Source organism: Egretta garzetta, unplaced genomic scaffold (genome assembly GCF_000687185.1).
Source record: "Egretta garzetta isolate BGI_Z169 unplaced genomic scaffold, ASM68718v1 scaffold360, whole genome shotgun sequence".
Taxonomy (NCBI): domain Eukaryota; kingdom Metazoa; phylum Chordata; class Aves; order Pelecaniformes; family Ardeidae; genus Egretta; species Egretta garzetta.
In genome coordinates this window covers 2,474,211-2,491,440 of record NW_009258261.1, presented here as the reverse complement: position 1 = coordinate 2,491,440, position 17,230 = coordinate 2,474,211, and the positions used below count along the sequence as shown (strand labels likewise).

The 17,230-nt window shown below is 49.1% G+C and overlaps 1 protein-coding gene across 1 annotated transcript in view; it reads right to left on the bottom strand.

The window, feature by feature from the left end:
- SLC8A1 (solute carrier family 8 member A1) overlaps window positions 1–17,230 on the bottom strand; it is a 108,868-nt gene that overhangs the window by 13,128 nt on the left and 78,510 nt on the right. The window contains exon 2 of the mRNA XM_009644295.2: window positions 2,993–3,096. Coding sequence (XP_009642590.1) covers window positions 2,993–3,096 — 104 coding nt within the window. The remainder of the gene's footprint in view (window positions 1–2,992; window positions 3,097–17,230) is intronic.

The following is a 17,230-nucleotide window of genomic DNA, read 5'->3' as shown; positions in this document are numbered from 1 at the left end:
AGAGAGAGAGAGAGAGAGAGGATTAGCATCGGCAAATCAACATGGTCACCCTGCAGCCCACAGGGACATGGTGGCCCTTCCCTGCCCCATGGCTTGGGGGCTGTGGACATGGGGGGCTGCTCCCTGACATGCACCCCAGGGATAGTGTGGGGGGAGAGATGAACACAGGCTTTTCAAGCCCCACCTGCAAGCTGCCACCCCCCAGTATCTAATATATGCTGCGCAGTGGGTGAAACCAGTGCAAGCCTGCCCTGGGCCTGGGGGTGTTTCAGGGAACAAGGGTGGCTTTGCTTCCCTCCCCAGCCACCCTCACCTGGGGACGGCCAGCAAGGAAATTCAGAGGCTGGGTGGCTCTAAATCTCCCCAAAACTGGAGGCAAAGTTTGCATGGTCTCTTCAAAAAGGATTGCCAAACTTTCCTGTCCAGCCACAAGCATCCCTAAGTCACCAGGCAATCCTGTTCCTGCCATGCCAGTGTAAGAGGCGATAGGTTGATTTGCACGGTGCTGCTTTGCAACTCGGGGTGTCAGCGGGTTTGCTATAGCTGTAACAACACCACTCCTGAGAAATGCTCCTCACCACAGTGGGTTACCGCTCATTAACGTTAGTGACTTTGGGGCTCTACTCCAAGGAAAGATGTGGCATTAGACGCCTGAGCTTACTTAAATAGTGCTGACCACCCTAAAAGAGAATGTCGTGAGCAAAGAAAAATGTCAAACAAAATCAATTGTCTTCCGAAATACGCAGACAAACTGGAAAAATGGAAAAGAAAAACGAATGCGCGCTTACCAAGCTCATTCAACAACAGGGCTGTGAAGGAGACAGACAGAGATAAACACAGAAGAAGAAAAGTAAATGAATAATGAAATCAAAAGGGATATCCACAGAAAGACTCTAGATCCCAGGGCAGAGATTTCAGATCTGTAAAGCTGCAGGATACCATTAGTGTTGAGAGAAAGGCACTAAAAATAAAGGAACAGAAACATTTCATGGGATTGTGAATTTAAAATAAAAACTACTGCAAACATGGGGTGGATATGGATTAAAAGGCACACTCCAAAAATTCATTTTTCCCCTTTGAATTGTATATATCTTATGTGCAAGATCTTCCATCGGTCTCAAAGGCAGTTCTGCCCCAGGGGAGGACACAAGATGTCCCATGCGCAGTGGCTACTGGCTTTGACCTCCTCCAGCCGCCTAATGGGCAGCAATAGATCCAGCAGGCAGCTGTGCTTCTGGCTTATACAACAAGAGAAGAAAAGTCTGTGGCAAGGCTTGGCTCAAGGATCTTGTCGCTCAACATTTTACGTCTCCAAAACAAAAGAAAACGCCTCTCCCTTAGTGCACCAGTGGGTCTCTGGCCCAAGGCGTGGACTCTATATGGTGACATTTCAGAGATGCTCTCATCTCCAGGGTGCTGAGCACACAGCTCGCCCCGCCTCGCTGCACCTTGTACAAAACCAAGCACAAAAAACTAGTTAAAAAAAATCATTGCATGGCCAAAGCAGCAAATAGCATCCTTTAAAATCTTGATGTGCCTCCCAGCTAATGAGTTTGCAAAGCTGAGCTTCCCTCAGGTTTGCTCAGTTATCTTTGTGATCGGGAAGATGAGGAATTTTCTTTCCTTTTCCTTTTATTTTTAATTAAAAATTTCAGCTGGGATCTCATGAGTTGGCAACACGATTCTCAGACCTGGGGCCTGGAAAGCGTGTTTGCTCTTGCCGGACTTGCAAGACTGAGCCCACACTGGTCCCTGTGAAGCTGGGCAAAGTCAGAGCTGTCGAGTTGAGTTCTCCATGTGTCACTTTATCATGGCAACACTGGCTGTGCTCCACAGATGCCACTGGCACCATTTAATGATACAAATCCCACTTGCAGAGCCTGGGCCATGTCCGATTTTTTAGCCCTGCTTCTGCTAGTTAGTAGGAAACCTGATGGAGGGGACAATGCAGCTGACCTAGATGGCACCTGCATTGAAAGGGAATGTGGCATTGCAGCCGCATCTGTTTTTAGCCTGAAATACAGCAGCATGTCCCTACTCAGTGTGGGGACCCCTGGGGGCCCTCTCTGTCCTGAACAAATAATATATTACAATGCCATGGCTGCTGAAGGGAGACCGTATGTCCCAGAAACTCGAAAGCAGCTCCAAGGCAGACAGACCAAATGCTGCTGTCAATTTTTTACAAAGGCTTTAATAAGGGTCTGTTATAGGGCAACTAATTATCTTAAGTAACTAAAACTGCTTCTTGCTCAGCCACCAATAGTGCACAGAATTAGCTGTTGCCATCAATTTTCACTTAATTTCCTAGCAGAAAAAAATGCACAGAAAAACAAGTGAACTCTGTCTTTTTGGGAAGGTTTGCAGTTGGTTTAGAAATGTGAGGAAAGAGGAAATTGGTTTTATTATTCCTATGAGAAGCTATTATCCAGTGCAGAGCCATGAACCTTTATTTGAGTATAACCTGATTTCTCTAGACTGATTGCCTCTTCTGGTAGTACCTGCTTGTGCCGTGATTCTCAGCTATTTTCAGATCCTAGTGTCAGTATAAAAAGGCTAAAATTACTGCTCTGGCCATGCATTTTATTTCAAGCAAAGGCTATTTTATCTTCTGATAAAAATGATGCAGCGTTGCCTTTTTACTTCTCGAGACTGAATCTTCTACTTGATTAAATGAAGGTACAGCTGCGATGTGGTGGGGCAGTGCTCTCAAAATGTCTCGGGGCTGGTGATGCTCATCGTCCCCTGCCCGGGTGCTCTGGGGCCCTCCCGGGAGTGTGCCTTGCTCCTGGGGGGCCTTCAGGAGCGAGACAGAGTCCTCCCGAAATGAAAGAGGAAAGAAAACAGAGCAAAAAGGTGCAGTGGCCAAGCTTCAAAGGAGGGAGGGCAAAATGGCTGGGAGCCAAAGTGCGAGGAGAAAGGAGTGTGAGAGTAGGGAGACACAGAGAAAGCGGACGGCAGCGTCTCAAGAGCTGGTCTGGTTTTACTCTCACACCTTTCACTCCTCGTCGTAGCCACACTGGATCCCCAAGCACAAGGAAGAAACTGCACTCTTTCTCATACTCCTCACGGTCAAGTACTCTAAGGGTAATGAATTTCCTGTGGGAACACAAGACAAAGGCAAACACATGATTGGCATCACACACACATGCAGTTCACGTCCACTCGGGTGCCGTGGAGCTGGAGATGATTGGTGGGGGGAAGCGGCTGCACATTTCCCCTGGGGCATATGGGGAAGGGCAGGAGCATCCTCATCACCCAGCTGGTGTTGGACCTTTGTGGGCTGGGGAAAAGCTGAGTTCAGGGGGGATGGGAAATGTCCTTGCTCCTGCCCTTTTCCACAGGCATGGGGGATGTGAGCTTGGTGTTGCAGGTGCCAGGTATGAGTGAGCCGGACAGGGACACACAGGCTGGGCTCAGCTCCGGAGCATGTCCCCCACCTTTCTTCTCACTCATCTCCACCAGCCGGGGCTCCCCGATCTCTAGGTAGAAGGTCTTGTTTTTCTCATACTCCTCATCATCTATCACCTTGATTGATATCGTTTTGCTGGAACAGAGAAGAAGAAATAGAGATTCAAGAGTAAGGGGGGAAAAGGGAGGAGGGGAGACAGGGAGAGTAAGAGGAGGGTGGAAATGGCAGGAGAAGGGGGCTGCTGAAAGAAAACAGTGCATTTGCTAGCACAGGCAGCACAGCTGAAAGAAAAGGGCAGAACCCTGTGGTCAGAGCGCCAGCAGCTCGCAGGGTGCCATCTTTCCTGGCATGGCCAGAGGCCACGGCTGGACATGATGCAGCTTGGATCACCCTCCCCCAGAGGTGCCTTGGCCCGGGGGGCAGCAAGACATGTCTCTTTCCAAAAATCCAGGGTGCAGAACAGCCCCTTGACAGCTTGCACACACTGCATAGGCTCCTGGGGGCACGAGCCCTGGGAACCAGCACAGACCAAGCTCCTTAAAGCACAATGCACCGCTTAAACCAGCCCCTACACATAGAATAGGCTCTGTCTCGCCAGGCACAGCAGATCCATGCACAACCTCATGATCAGCTGCTCAGTTTGGGCTTTGGAGGCTCCAATTTGCAAGTTTGAGAGGGATGCTGGAGTTAGGGACATAAGGGAAAGGTGGTCTTTTTGGTTAGAGCAGGGTGAAGGAAAGCTTCTCTGACTTTCTAACTTTTTTATTTAGATTTGACTTTTTTATTTTCCTTTGCAAGCAGCACATCCTTCCCCAAGCCCTGAAGGTTTGGTTCTCTCCCGTTTGAGAGTTGTGCAACAAGTCTCTCTTCTCACATGGCCCGGGGTTGCTGAATTTACCCCTGCAGCATCAGCAGAGCAGGTCCAAAGGCAGAGTCCCTGCTCAGAGCACAGCCGCAAAGCACGTACCATGAAGGGCGAAAGCCTCACAGGAGGCTGAGAGATTTGCTCCTTGTGGCACCCATAGAGTGAAAATTGAGTGAATGAATTGCTTTACCAGGATAAAAAATTAGCATGGAAGAAGTTTTCCAGCTCTTTTCAGGGCATCATGTAACTAACCCAGAAACGTCAAGCTGAAAGCTGCTCACCAGAGGGTGACCAAACCCCTGGGGTACACAAGGAGAAAGCGCATGGGGGGGGACTACTGTGGTCTTCCCTACAGTGCAAAGTCTTTACAAAGACAAGATGGGGGGGGGGTGTGTGTGTGTCAGAAATCTAGCAGCCTCTGCTCCCACCTGCTCACTGTCATGCATGCATGGCATTGCTGCCAGGATGGGACCTCCTCCTGGCTCTGACCTTGTCCCAGGCAAGAAATAAGAAGGCAATTAACAACAAGAAATAAAAAGGCAATGCAGTGACTGTCTGCAGTCCTCAGCTTGCTGCTGAACTCCTGGCTGGGTTTGCTTTTTCCCCACACTTGATGGCACTGCCCTCCTGTGAATGTTCTTGCTTAAATGAGCTTCCCAGTCACTCTCCCCCTGCCCAAGCCTGTCTGTTGTGTCCTTCGAAGAAACGCCTCCTGTCCCATCCCCTATGCGCTTTCCATGAGCAGCCAGCACAAGCTGGACCAGCCCTGAGGCTGCTCTAATATATGATCAAGGAAGATGGCTTGGAGGAGGATGGATATGATCAAGGTTCCTGCCAGGTCCCAGCACTGAAAACCCATAAACATGGAAGAAAGCCACGCTCTAGGGGAGTGAAATCGGGCCACGCTGCTGTAATTTCTGGCTTTCTCCCCTCCTTGCACGTTTGTGCTGCCACCCAGAGCCCCTCTGTTAAGCTGATAAGTATTTGGCAGCAGAGTCAACATTTTATTCTCATTCAGAGCAAACACCGCCAAGCACTTGGAGGAACAGCCAGGATGATTTCTTGTGCTGTTTGCTATGAGTCAGAAGCGTATTAACTTTGCCCTTCATGCTTATAATGAAACCATTTACTCAAGAGCAAGTGATGGCTGTAAAAAGTGTAACAATGCAGCACGGCTCAGTGTAATTGTATTTTATAATGAATATCTATAATAATTTGTTCTGTTTATAATTATTGCTGCAATGGGTTTGTACAGAGGAAAAATGGTTACCAAGCACGCAGCTGATCTTGCTTTGCATTGATGAGTTAGGGGAAATTATTGTATATTAAAAAACTAATGAAGGATGCAAAAATGCTCTCAGCCAAGCTATCAAAGAGGACCTGACAGAATTAACAAAACGGCACAATTTCAAAAATGTTACTAACAAAATCAATAATTTTCCTGACAACACCCATTAAAATGTACACTGCACTCTGCCCTCATGTATGAAAAAAACGCCTTTCTCAGGAAAGTTAATTAAAAAAGCTGCTTTCATCAATTCTGAGGGCAGCAGAGGTATCAAGATGTGAACTTCTTATGGGTGTGCTCTGGTTTGCTGTGCATGGTGTTCCTCAAAGCCCCACTAAATAATTCTCACAAAAAGAAACCTGGGTGCCAATTAAAAAAGCTTAGACCCAACACCAATAGGACTTCCTTGAATAGTGGCCTCAGGGCTTAAAGTGCCACCTGCAGCAGGTGCTGCTCTTATGCAGTTTTCCAGGTGATCTTTCTAGGGTGCGAGCAAGTGCCCTGTGTTGGGTAGACATGTGCACTGCTGCTGTTTCTGCTCTACAAGTTTGTTGGGAAAAAGGGTGGGAGGAACAAACAGCAAGTCTGCTCTCTGGATGAATCTCCAATCAGCAAGAACTGCTGATGCAAGTTTGTCCCTGGGATGAGACTGCAATCCTAGAGAAAAGGATTTCCTCCTAATGGTGTTTGAGATCACATCTGTTTGAGAAACAGCAAATACGTGAAAATAACACAGGCTATTCTTAGAGCATGCCTGATCTCCAGCGTACTGCCTTTTGCCTGCTGCAAAGTCCCCCTGCAGGGTCCTGTGCACATGTGGCCATGCGGCAGGGTTTGATCAGTGGAGAAGGATCAGGCAACTGCACAATTCATCCTGTGTTAAAGTAAGGACTGCTTTCTACGGGAACCGGGGACGTGCACTGATGACACCCTGCTCTTGATGGACCCTCTGACATGGTCTCTGCTTCTCACTCCTCTCCCAGGCAAAGATTTGCTGGATAGTGCAGGCTGTGACGGTGTGAGCAGCATCGAGCTAGCATGGGGGTGCCCGTGCAGGCTGTGGATTGCAGCCCACATTCCCCATGTCCTCACCTAGTCCTGTGCTCCCGCAGCACTCAGTGTCCAGTTTTGCAAGCCTGCTACCTGCAGTCTTCTTTTTCAAAGGTACGTGTTGCTGTGCGAGGCTGATTTTCTTGCATTACAATACATGGTGTGAATGAGGCAGACCAGGAGCACCTGGTAGAGCAAGGACAGCTTGCTAAGGCTCATGGAGCGATGTGGGATGCAGTGCTGAGCACGGCAGCTAAGACAGCTGCCCCTTGGTTTCTCTAGCTGAACACAGTCGGATGAAGTATGCTGAGACCCAAAGTCCCCAACAGTGCAAGTACGTGCTGAAATTTGCATTTAAAATCTCTCTCTCTTGTGGCTCAGGGGCTCTTTCAGCACAAGACGTGAGAGTGCTTGTGTAAACAGAAAACGAAAGGGACACTGTATGGCACCCTAGAACCCCCCGCTGCTGAGCCACTGCAGGGCCAGGAACCAGGAGTCCCAAATCCACAAGACAGATGGAAAACCCCAGAAGATTAAAGCAGCCTCTAAACCACCACACATTTTCTTCACCTAGTGAGAATATGGGGTCAATCTAGATGGTGTTTCCAAGCTGTCCCTCAAATCCTCACAGAAGTCTAGAATGAGCTTTGATGTGGTGACGAAAGTGGTGTTTCTGCCATAACCTAATGTCTCCAGGAGTGTTTAAGCCAAACACTCAAGATCCTATCAGTGTGCAACATCACAGCCCTTGAAAAAGCTGGAATATTTTTCTCCTGCTTTGTCCCTCGGTCACACAGCAGCAGCAATTTCTGGAGCATCTCTCCAACAGATTTGGGTGCATGGGGCTAGAGGTCCCTTCTCCGAGCTAGGCTGTGTATTTGCCTAAACCACCAGGCTTGTAACACCTCCCGCCTTCCTCCCTGCTTGCTGTAGGAAGCCCCAGTGACACCATGGGGGAAGTTTGCAGCAAACCACAGCTGGGGTTTTCCTTCCATTGGTGTTGAGTCCATTTTGCCGGAGCTAAAGAGCCCTGCTCTGGCATGAAGGCTGAGGGCACTCATGGCACATCCAACTGTCTGCATTTCTGTACCAGAAATTACTTTTCCCTGAGTCTGTAGCCAAGGCAATTGCTGAAGGAATGAGTCTCATCTCATTTCCATGTACCGGAAATCAAAGAATAAAACAAATCTTGCAGAATTGCAGCTCCAGCTCTTCTCTTGCTGACACCAAGCAGCAACAAGAGAAGGATAGTATCTTCGTGAACATGGCATACAAATCTCTTTGGAGGTGATGTGTGTTTGGCACAAGCATGCCAGCATTCTCTGGGCACATCTCTGGAAAGGGCAAGAGAGAGCACCCACATGCCTGCCTGCAAGTGACCCCAGCAGGGACATGGCATTAGCAGGACAGGGCTGAATGTCCCCGTCAATGGGCAAGTAAACTGGCTTTGTACAATGGCAAAGGCAGGGCAAGACGAGAATGAAGAAGGGTAAGAAAGAATGCTTAGAGAAAAATGCCAGCTGGGGGAAGGCACCCTGTGAGCAACCTCATGCATATGCAGGGACAGGTACATATGTAACGAGCTAGCACAGTCTAGCACAAGGTGACAGGAGTAGAACAGAGACCAACAGGGGATTATTTCTCTGCAAGTATTTTTTTGTCCAAAGCCACATAAGAAGATGGGTGCATCACTGGGCAGAGGTATAAGGAGCTGGGACTCCCAGCTCTCCTATCTCTGCTAGCCTTTGATCCTGTGGGATCAGATGGCACCAGGTATGACTGGTGACAACCTACATGGACCTTTGCATTAATTTTGAATCTGAGTATCTGCACAGTCACCGGCACACTAGTGGAAATCCTTAATATACTCACAAAAATTCTGCCATTCCCAGTCTACACTGTACTGCTTAGTTATGTGAAATGGCAGAAACTCCTCTCATGACTCGGACAAGCAACCAGCACTGCAAGGACCAAAGGAGCTTGCCATTTCCAGGGCATCAGCAATCAGCTCCAGAGAGATTTAGGCAGGGCATGCTGGGGGACAGGGGATATCCTCCAGGGCACTTCTTCTTGACAGGGCCAGATCTCCAGGAGCAGAGATGTGTCAAGTCCAGCATTCACTTCCTACTGCTGTTCAGATTCAGCACGGTGAAAGGTGGTTTTTATTGCTGCACAATGCATCCCTTCACTTTCTTTCACAACTACAGTCATGCCTTTTTAACATTGCTTTCTTTTCTTTTTTTTTTTTTTTGAGTGAGAGAATGAGGACAGCCTTGGAGATGTTCAGAGCTCGCCTGAGCAACTTGCTTTAGCTTTGATGTGGGCCCTCTGAGAAGAGGTTGGACCTTCTAATCCAGGTACCTTCCAATCCAGAGGCCTTGCTCATCTCAACCCTGCTGTGCACCTAGACCAGAGATCTCGCAGCTAAGAAAGCATCATTGTGTCCAGATCACCCATGAGCTGGAGCTGGAATAGCTAAGAAGTACTGCATGTCTCCAGTAATGGTTTCTCCAGTGGGCCAGGAAAATCATCATCTCTAAACACACAACCAACCAATCGCTATAGCAGTCAGTTACTAGCTTGCCCATGAGAACATGGCGTGCTGTCACTGCCTGGACAGGCAGAATCTGTCTTATTCCTGAATCAATAGAGGGAACAATGCACTTATGCATCTTGTCACCCATCCAGCTTCCACTGGTCACCCAGGAGAACTACATTAATAGCTTGGAGAACTTTCAACTGCAGATTCATAGTTGCAACATCCAGGGTAGGCAGTCAGGAGTGGAGTCCTGTTGCCTAAGCCTGGTGCTGCTAAGCACTTCCCACACAGGGTCAGCGATGGTGGTGAGAGAATAGCCACGAGGCATGCAAGTCCTGGAGGTGACATTTCAAAGCCACATCCATTGGTGCTGCCCGTTCCAGCATGCATTCTCAGACTCCCGCAGAAAGCTGCCACATTGATTTCTCATACATCTGCTTGTCAGCCAGCCACTTCATTAGCTGAAGTTAAAGCTTGCCATGAGAGACAGGCACGTGGCTTGGGAGACCCCCTCCCTCGCGCAGCTCCTGTGAGCACTGGGCACTGAGCAGTGCACGTGCAGGGGGGCAAGCGGGCTGCTGTAGGGGACCAGGTGCCATGGGGGAGAAGGCTCCCAAATCATCATCAGAGCTGGGCACCACCAGAGCCATGGCCAGGGCCATGCAAACCATCTGTTGCCACAGCAAGGAGCCTGGACTGGACCCCAGGGCAGGCTGAAGCCAACCACCAAGATTAAGGCAGCTCTTTCTCTCCACATCCCCACCTTCACTATGCTTTCCTCTCCATATTCCTGGCTGTCCTTATCTGCTTGGTGGGCCTCCTCAGAGACTGCATGGGCTTGAGGCCCTGTCCATGCTGTTAGAGATGCAAAAAGACCTAGATGCTCCCGTGTGTGTCTCTGCAGCACACAGCTCATCTGACCAGGGCACCAGGGAGTGCTTTTATGCACTTAGCAGCTTCATTGCTCAAATTTCTGACAGCTAATCGGGAAGGGAAGTTGTCTTGTTGCTGGGAAGGAAAAGGAGCAGATCAGGCTTTTCTTTCACCAGCTGACAACAAAATTGCACCTGATGGTGAGGAGGTGACAGCCTCATATGCAGAGAGACACCCAGATCTGTGGTGGCGGCATTTGTCCCAGCCACAGGGGACATGTGCCTGGCGTGGGACATGTGAGAGCACAACACGATGCCTGCTCAGTCAGTGCAGGGAAGCACCTTCCTGAGGGACAGATGATGGGTGGAAATGGGCCAGATTATGTGAATGACCTTGTGTCACACATGATTTTAGCTGTTACCCAGTAGTGACTGACAGACAAGAGGGTTTCTGTCCCTGCTGATGGGATCCCATCTTTGTAAGATGTCCCACAACTCAGCCACGTAGGGTTCTTTGCAGAACCAAGCCTTGGTGACACAAAATGTCTGTACTTAATAAAAATTTTGCCTGAAGTGTGCTGCAAACATGTCATGGAGGGCAACCGAAGCTAAGCCTGACGTATGCTTTGAGAAGTGTGGATGTGAGCTGATCTGATGTGGCAGCTTGGTTTGCTGGTCCAGCAGCCCAGATCTGCATGGGGCTGCACAGTCCAATGCCTACCAAAACAGTGATCAAACACACTAGCCTGGGCACAGCAAATGAAGAGAGGGGAAACAGGTCCCTCTATCCCCCCCCCCCCACCTCTGGAGCCAAAATTCGCCTGGCTGCCCTTATTTTCTTGGTTGCCCCCCACCTCTTTCTCCAAGGCTTGCTGAATCAATCTTTGTAAGACCACAGGGCTATGTTGTCAATTCCATGGCTGCATAAACCAACTGCTCCCATGGCCTCAGGATGTTTAAATGACAACATATGGCTCAATACATAATGCTGGACTGCTCCAGAGCATCACTACCAGGAAAATCCTGGAAAAGGATTCAGCCTGCTCTTCCTTGGCCTTGCAGAGATACAAGACATGGGAGGTAGTTTGCAGAGACAGGAGGACTGAGAGCTGTTGCTGCTCGAATAGCTGGGAGATGACAGGCACAGCTGATGCTCAGTGCCTCAGAAAACACTTTTCAGGAGTGATGATTGCCAGGTAAGATGATTTCACATGCTAGACTGAACACTGCTTGACTCTTGTCTTAGGAAGACCATACTGGGAAGGGTTTGTCAGACCAGAAATGCTTTTCTGGGGTATTCTTGATGTTTACTCTGATCTGACTCTGAATTTTGCATTCTGGCTTATGCATGTCTTCATTTGTCTGCCAATGTCACATTTTGCAAGGGGCCAGCTAAGCAAAGATGCATGGCACTTTCTTGATCTGCCCCGAGACAGTGCCTGAGACCTTGGTCAGGCTTAGATGTTTCACTGTCCCAGGACAGCTGAAGGTATGGCCTCCCCTTCCCATGGCTCTGGATGTGGTAACACCAGGGCAAAACAGTGTTCTGTTGTTCTTTCCCAATCCCATTGCCATGCATGTCCAGCGATGGTGACCTGCAGTCCTTAATGCCCCCAGAGTGCCTGCTGGAGGCAGGATCACCTGGGGATCAAACAGGAGAGACTCCATCTAGATCAGTATCTGGATCTCCATGGACAGCATACACAAACAGCGCAATAGAAGCGACAACAACTAGGAGTGAAAACACATTTGGTATGAATTTGATCAAAACTACTCCAGCAGCAATTGCTTAAGGCACCTGGGAAAGCTGACTGAACAGAAATAATTTCTCCCTGGCCTTTGCACAACCCTGCCCATGCCAGCTGGAAACTGCCATTAGTCCCTAAAAATTCAGCCCACACTGCAAGCAGGGCCCAAGGCTCAGCCCAGCCCAACATCCTTGCTCAGTATAAAACCCTGCAAATCCCATGTCTGAGCCTGCAGGGTTCAGAGCCAAAATCTGGCATTTTTCCCCATTCTGCCTTTCTGGGATTTTCTCCTCAGGCCTGGCTGGTCAGTCAGGTCTGTGGGTAATACAGGCAGGTAGTGATGGGAACAGAAACTCGGCTCCAATGTTTCATCATGCTCCATCTGCAAGATTTGCCCTGGTTCACAGGGAGCTGGGTGATGGGGCTGGTGTGTTGCAGGGAAGAGACGTGTGCTCAGCTGAGAAGGGGCCAGGGCTGCATTTGAAATCCCCGCTGGAAAACTTGAAGTGGAAAACAAGCATGGTGAGGAATAAAATAATGAAAGAGGTTGGGTGGATGAGGACCACTGGGTCAACCCCCCCATCCCTCTCCCTGATTGTCCTCATACATGTTTTCCTCAAGGAAAGCAACTTGAAACTCATAAAAGTGCTTCTTGCTTCTCTACGCACACAAATACGCACATCGCTTTTCTTTACAGCCAGGTACCCCCTTATAACAATTGCTCCAACCTTTCAAATAAATGCGAGTTGCTCTTCCCTGTGTGCACCTGGCATAGTTGCCATGACAATGCTCCTCAAATAGAAGACATCGCTCTTATTGAAATGGCTTTGGCACTCCCCAAAATGAATTTCAACTAGCAACTGCCAGCAGAGAGGACATTTCTGCAGCCCTGTAAATCATTTAGCAAACTTTGCTGAGTTAAAGCTGACTAAACCAAACAGTGGGGACCATGTGAAATAATAGGTCCATGTCTAAGCTGAACAGAGAGCTTTGGCTAGATCTCAGAAAAAAGAGGAAAGTCTATGAGCTTTGGAAGAAGGGTCAGGCATCTCAGGAGGACTAAAAGAACGATGAGACGTCATGCAGAGAGAAAATTAGAAGGGCTAAAGCCCAACTAGAACTTAAATCGGCCAATTCCATGAAAGATAATAAAAAATGTTTCTATAATTATATTAACAACAAAAGGAGAGCCAAGGAGAATCTCCATCCTTTACCTGATGCAGGGGGAACCATAGTGACAAAGGATGAGGATAAGACTGAGGTAATTAATACCTCCTTTGCCTCAGTCTTTAATAGTAAGGTCAGCTGTTCTCCAGGTACCCAGCCCTCTGACCCAGAAGACAGGGATGGTGAGAAGAACAAAGCTCCCATGATCCAAGATGAAAGGGTTAGTGACCTGCTTGGCCAATTAGACATGCACAAATCTATGGGCCTGGACGGGGTCCACCCGAGGGTACTGAGGGAACTGGCAGAGGTGCTCACCAAGCCCCTTTCCATCATCTATCAGGAGTCCTGCATGACTGGGGGAGTTCCACTTGACTGGAGGTTGGCAAATGTGACGCCTATCTTCAAGAAGGGCCGGAAGGAGGATCCGGGGAAATTCAGACCTGTCAGCCAGACCTTGGTACCGGGGAAGGTGGTGGAGCAGATCGTCTTCAGTGCCATCACACAGCATGTCCAGGACAACCAGAAGATCAGGCCCAGTCAACATGGGTTCATAAAAGGCAGATCCTGCTTGACCAACCTGATCTCCTTCTATGACAAGGTGACCCGCTTAGTGGACAAGGGAAAGGCCATGAATATGGTATACCTGGACGTTAGTAAAGCCTTTAACACTGTTTCCCACAGCATTCTCCTAGAGAAGCTGGCTGCCAATGGCCTGGACAGGCATATTCTTTGCTGGGAAAAAACTGGCTGGATGGCTGGGCCCAAAGGCTGGTGGTGAATGGAGTTAAATCCAGCTGGAGGCTGGTCACAAGTGGTGTTCCCCAGGGCTCAGTGTTGGGGCCAGTTCTGTTTACCACCTTCATCAATGACCTGGATGAGAGGATTGAATTCACCCTCAGCAAGTCTGAAGATGACGCTAAGCTGGGTGGGAGTGTTGTTCTGCTTGAGGGTAGGGAGGTTCTATGGAGGGACCTGGACAGGCTGGATTGATGGGCTGAGGTCAGTTGTATGAGGTTCAACAAGGCCAAGTGCCAGGTCCTGCACTTGGGTCACAACAACCCCATACAACACTACAGGGTTGGGGATGGAAAGCTGGAAAGCTGCCTGGCAGGAAAGGACCTGGGAGTACTGGTTGACAGCCGGCTGAATATGAGCCAGCAGTGTGGAATAGGGAAGTCATCCTTCCTTTGTACTCAGCACTGGTGAGGCCGCACCTTGAATACTGTGTTCAGTTTTGGGTCCCTCAGTTCAGGAAGGACATTGAGGTACTGGAGCATGTCCAGAGAAGGGCAACGAAGCTGGTGAGGGGTCGGGAGCACAAGTCTGATAAGGAGCGGCTGAGGGACCTGGGGTTGTTTAGTCTGTAGAAGAGGAGGCCAAGGGGAGACCTTATCATCCTCTACAACTGCCTGAAAGGAGGCTGTAGTGAGGTGGGGGTCGGTCTCTTCTCCCAGGTGACAAGCGATAGGATGAGAGGAAATGGCCTCAAGTTGCACCAGGGGAGGTTTAGATTGGATATTAGGAAAAATTTCTTCACTGAAGGGGTTGTCAGGCACTGGCACAGGCTAGCCAGGGAAGTGGTCAAGTCCCCATCCCTGGAGGTACTTAAAAGACAGGTAGAGGAGGTGCTTAGAGATAGGGTTTAGTAGTGGACAGGTACAGTTGGACATGATGATCTTAAAGGTCTTTTCCAACCAAATTATTCTATGATTCTACGATAATAGCATGGCTTTGACATCAAGAATTGGGATTCAAGGAAGCCCAAAATACATCTGCTGTGCATCTGCTGCTCCAGCACCACTACTGCAAGAAGATTTTGTATCAATCATAGCAGTGCTTCCCTTCCAGGGAAGGCACATTTCAAATCCCACTTACCTGAATTTCAGGGCAAGGGAGAATTTCCCTTGTTGTTTGGGAAGACATTGGACAGGGGGTCTCGATTGTGCCCTGCCACTCTGCCAGGGCTGCTGACAGGTAGCTCTGCTGCTGGAAAAGCAGCTTTATGTGAGAAAAGGAGAGGATGAGAGGATGCTCAGTGACAGCAGAGGGTATGCCACAGAAATCCAAAGGGCAAACATCAATATTGAATGTGTAGGCTCCCTTTCAGCTTCATTTTAAGTCAATGCTTAGTCAGGGATGCATCTGACTCCTGTTATTTCCTGGCTGACCTCAAAGCTCAGCCCCCTCTTTTCAAGGCACTCCCCCAGAAGTCTAGGAGTCGTAACTCAAATGTAGGATCAAGGCCTCCTGATGATCTTGCAGAAATAAGCACTTCACCATCACTAAATTTATCATCCTTTGCCTCCTGGTGCAAGTGACTGACTTCAAGACCCACAAAGTACCTGTGACGGAACCGGTTTGTGTTGCGCTGCTCACACCATCATGCCCTGCTGCTCCCAACAGCTTCTGTGCCAGCTTCGCCAAACACATGTGGATGCACGCAGACACGCACACAAATTGCAGTCAAACTGCTGAACAAAATGACATCTGCCTCAACACGTGGTGTGTGCATGCGTGCGGATGCGATCTGTGTTTGCAAGTGCAGCACACAGCAAACATCTTACCTGCTCTCCCTGCTGGGGCCCTGCTGATGCTAATGGACTCCTAAGCTACGGAAGAGCCTTTTGATCTTTTATGAGCTTGTTGCTAAGTGTCACACTGAACTTTTATTACAAGAAGTTGTAAGTAATCTCCTATCAAGGGAGGTCCAAGCGCAACGCTCACATTTTAGCAATTTAAATGACTGGCTGCAGAGTTCACTCCTGCCTGGTCCAGACTTCCTATGCTAGACCAGTATTGGGGGTTACCTGACTGTATCAGAGACATGAAGACTCTGGGTACTAGCATATGAAGTGCTGTTGCTATACAGGCTTGAAGCATGGGATGCTCACTTCTGAAGACCATAACCCAAGCTGTGAGCTACACCCCAGTGCCATGCAATGCTGTCGCTGTGCCACAAGGTAAGTCCTGCAAGGGAGGTGATGCAGAGCTACCCAGGCAGGCCCCATAAAGTACCCCCCAGCCATGCCCAGAGACGGGTTGTGCTACGGCAATGCTGCCTTAAACAGTGACATTTGGAGCATTAAGTCAACAAATGACCCCAAAAATCTCAACTCTAAGTTCTGCACTAAAGGTGCTGCTTGGTGATTTCACACTGCCGTTTCCATCTTTTGGGAATGGCTCTGGCCAAGAAAGAGCATGTGCTGGGGTTGAATGCCAACAGCACAGTTCCTCTCTGCCCTGAGCCCAGCAAAATATTACAGGGAGGGGACAAACTTGGCCCCAAGGCTTGGCTCCAAACATGGCAGAGCAATGGGGAAAGCTGGTCTGCCTCTGAAATTTGTGTCTCTGGACACCAACTATTTCCAGAAACAGGGAGTAAGCATGGGAGCTGATTTTACCTCCCATGGCTGGAAACACAGCCAAGCCTTCAGACAGTTTGGGAGTTGTTTTAATTTTACTTTTTTCTTTCCCCCTTCCTTTCCAACAAGTTGCCTCTCCAGAGGGCAGAGGAAAAAAGCATGCCCGTGGAGAGCTGAGGTGGGATTTTTTCCCTGTCTTTTCAAACACCTCTGGGTCTTTAAGAGCTGCTAGTGATTAATGCCCATCCCTTGCAGAAACCTTTCTGATGCTGCCCCAAGAAGACCAGAAGATCCTGATGTCCTTGGGCTGCTGTGTCCCAGTAGTGGTGGGTGCTAGAAGATGTGCAGGGCTGTTGAACCCAAGGGTGCTGCCACAGCAAGGAGCTGCTCCCCATCCCTGCCAAAGGGTTTTGCCACTCTGGCAGCTGCAGCATCCTGACAAGGGCCACTCCAGTGGAGTTTTCCTGCTGCTGGACACACTCAAGGTTGTGAGCATGTGGGCAGTTTCAAGAGCCACCATTCACACTGTGTGACTGACATGCCATCTGTTTACTTCCAAATAAATTAAACTGTGAGATATGGCCCTCTCACCTGAAATACTGTGTGTGAAAACCCTTTGAGAGAGACACCAGGTCTCCCCAGTGATACATAGGGTTAAAGCCTGTGGTGGGAGCACAAAAGCAAACGCGTATTTGCTAAGGATCCCTCCCAGTGCTGAGATAGGCAGGAAACCAACCCTACGAGGAGGGTGAAAAAATTCTGCTTCTGTCTCCAGTTACCAAGGAGATTGTTTAAACAAAGCTAAAATAAGAGGAACCAAGTGGCCAAGAGAAACGTGAGTGTGGAAGAGCACTCGAGTGCTTTGTGACAGCTGGCTGCCTTACAAGCTTGGCAGGGTCTCTGTGATGGGCTTGAGCTTGGTCAGCAGCT